The sequence below is a fragment of the Kryptolebias marmoratus genome, linkage group LG5 (assembly GCF_001649575.2).
Source record: "Kryptolebias marmoratus isolate JLee-2015 linkage group LG5, ASM164957v2, whole genome shotgun sequence".
Lineage (NCBI taxonomy): Eukaryota > Metazoa > Chordata > Actinopteri > Cyprinodontiformes > Rivulidae > Kryptolebias > Kryptolebias marmoratus.
Genome location: NC_051434.1, coordinates 24,573,570 through 24,576,165, shown reverse-complemented (window position 1 = coordinate 24,576,165; position 2,596 = coordinate 24,573,570). Strand labels below are relative to the sequence as shown.

Here is a 2,596-nt window from a genome sequence, read left to right as displayed (position 1 = left end):
GGGATGCGTTTCGCCTCTTTGACAGGCCACAAAGTTTCAACGTGTTTGTTACCGAGGGAAACGAGACAGCAGCCGTCCCACTTGTTCTTCCTAAACGCACGTTTTGTTGAGGTCGACTTTGACGGGCAGCGGCCCGGCTTCCTGACTCTCCCCCGACTGCTTCACGGCGACGGCTATCATGGGACTCAGGTGGTACGGGTTGACCTTGTGCACGTGCTCCAGAAACTCTTTGTCTCCGTTGATACTCAGCTGTAAAGGCACAAAGAAGAAAAGATAATATATGAACAATTATATTTTGTCTTAACTTATCAAATGGTTGAGCTGGTTTTGTATTAAGGTCATCATTCATTGTTGTGGTGGCTCAAGGGTGGGCAATCCTGGTCCTCGAGGGCCACTATCCTGCGTGTTTTACTTCTTTCCTTGGTCCAACACACCTGATTCAGTGGTTAAATCACCTTTTCATGCTCTGCAGAAGCCTGTTAATCAACCATTGATACAAATCAGGTGTGTTGGAGCAATTTCTGAGAGTTTTATTGAAATCAGTCCTGTTATTCGTGAGATATTCTGCTAACAGACTGACAAATTAATACACGTTCACACACACACGCAGAGCCGGGCATATACATTATCACCAGCCACCAGGAAAAGCAGGCGATAATCAAATATAATCTAACAGCTTTGTTCAGAAATCGAAGACCTTGGAAAAACAATCCAAAAACCCCATTTCTGAGACAGAGCAGCTGAAAGCAGCCGGTGATGAAAGCCAGGGTCAAATACTCGCAGAAACGTCTACCTGTGTTTTGATATGCTGCTCCGGTGCGGTGACCAGACTGGCGCAGCTGAGCCACAACATGACCATGATGGACAGGAAGAGACAAGCAGCTAGAATCCACCGGGGAAGGCCCGAGCGTCTGAGGAAGAGTGAGAGCGAGACGAAAACAGGGGAACACTGGAGTCAGAGTTGGGAGGGACTGAAACCAACTTGAACCATCTTGCAAAATGAGACTAATTATGAATGCATGACAAACAGTGTTTTATAAACTTGAACAGAAACAAAGGTTAAAGTCATAAATCAGGAGCTGTTGGGTGTTCTAAACCAAACCCAGATGCTTTATTGAAACATGCATGTGTGGAAAACTTTGATGGACGAGCGGTCATGTATATTTAGAGAGTTCTGCCCGTGCAGATGCGGTTACCGTGAACTCAGCCTGACTGGGATGTTCTCAGCCGGGTAACTGACCTTGACATGCAGCCCAGGAAGTCGTGATCGGCTGTGGGGTCCTCTGTGTGCTGGACGGGGTGCTTCCCTTTCACTGCTGCTTTAGGTGCTCCCTTTTCTCCATGCCCCCTCACACCTAGCATATAATTTAAAAAGGAAGACTTCAGATGTATTTGGATTGTATGTATAAAAAAAAAACAGCACAAAGGTTGCTAAAACCAGCATGAGAAGTGTATGTGTAAGTGTAAATGAGCTAACCGTGGGGTCTCTGGGTGTGAGAGTGGACCTGAGGCCAGGGTTTGTCGGCCACATTGGATCGAGGAGCCTGCAGCTCGGGCAAAGAGTACTCCATCTCAGGCTGGCTCTGAAAAGAAAAGAAAAAGACATTTAGGTTTTAGTGGGAATAAAGTTGACCAACATAGCACAGAATAATTGAGAGTTTCTTATATATATATATATATATATATATATATATATATATATATATATATATATATACACAAACAGACACACACAAACACACACTGCCTGGCAGAAGAAGAAGTCACCAACTGGATTTAACTAAGCAAACAGTTGTGAGCCTCCTATTGGATAATTACAGCATGGGCGGTTATACTTTAGCTGGCAACAAGTTATTTAACCCCAGCTGGTGCAATGAGTTGCTTCTCATTTCTTAAAAAAACACATGAAAAGACATCCCATGGTTGTGGAAAAGATAAATTAAATAATTCACCTCATTTATGTTTATCTTGCTTGCCATAGTAACTACTCACGCTACACCAAATCGTGCCCACATACAATCGCGCTCGAGGCACGTTATTGTATGTCCACCCTCATTGGCTAAAACCTGAGGCCTTGCACTGACTCTGGGCTGAACTAAATCAGCCCAAATGAGCAGCAAACCGAGGGGGCGGGACAAGACGCCTGTCAATCATTCTGTACCAAGAAAGATATTAAATGATCGGGGCTGTAAAAAGTTAGTTCTTTGGAAAGACTCTGGGGTTTTCTCGAGACTGTTTGTTGTAAATTTTACAAAATGCCATACAATATTTTTAATTTGTGTTTATTAGGTATTTTAATATTTGTATTGTAAACACCAGGGAGGGCTTAGCCCTACTAGCCCACTGATAGCAGCCATCCCTGGCAATATGTATGATGAAAGTTTCCTGTTATGAACTGATTTAGCTCTCAGTTCTTGAGCTCTGATAAATAATAAAGGTGAATAAGTCAAGTAATCAACTGATTAATTTATTAAATGAATTTATTTCTCATAAGATACAGTTCAATCTGTTATTGATGGGTACATTGGATCTGGTGCACCCTTTTAATAAGAGATTAAAAAAGTGGTTAAGTACACCCTTCTTACATCATTCTGCT

The 2,596-nt window shown here is 42.7% G+C and overlaps 1 protein-coding gene across 1 annotated transcript; it reads right to left on the bottom strand.

Annotated features, from left to right (window-relative positions):
* Positions 1 to 6: 6 nt before the first annotated feature.
* On the bottom strand, positions 7 to 1,637 carry LOC108245182 (transmembrane protein 59-like). The gene is made up of 4 exons (XM_017431877.3): positions 1,478 to 1,637; positions 1,241 to 1,355; positions 794 to 911; positions 7 to 249 (listed from the first exon to the last, which is right to left on the bottom strand). The coding sequence occupies exons 1-4, from the start codon at positions 1,569 to 1,571 to the stop codon at positions 91 to 93; spliced, it is 486 nt and encodes a 161-aa protein (XP_017287366.1). The 5' UTR covers positions 1,572 to 1,637; the 3' UTR covers positions 7 to 90.
* Between the last annotated feature and the right edge of the window lie 959 nt (positions 1,638 to 2,596).

What these genes read in the sequence shown, in the direction of transcription:
- LOC108245182 (XM_017431877.3), bottom strand. Translation starts at nt 1,571, where the DNA reads ATGGAGTACTCTTTGCCCGAGCTGCAGGCTCCTCGATCCAATGTGGCC. An exon ending in TTCCTGGGCTGCATGTCAAG is followed by an intron (nt 912 to 1,240) that starts GTCAGTTACCCG and finishes ACTCTTCCTCAG; the next exon opens with ACGCTCGGGCCTTCCCCGGT. An exon ending in AGCAGCATATCAAAACACAG is followed by an intron (nt 250 to 793) that starts GTAGACGTTTCT and finishes GTGCCTTTACAG; the next exon opens with CTGAGTATCAACGGAGACAA.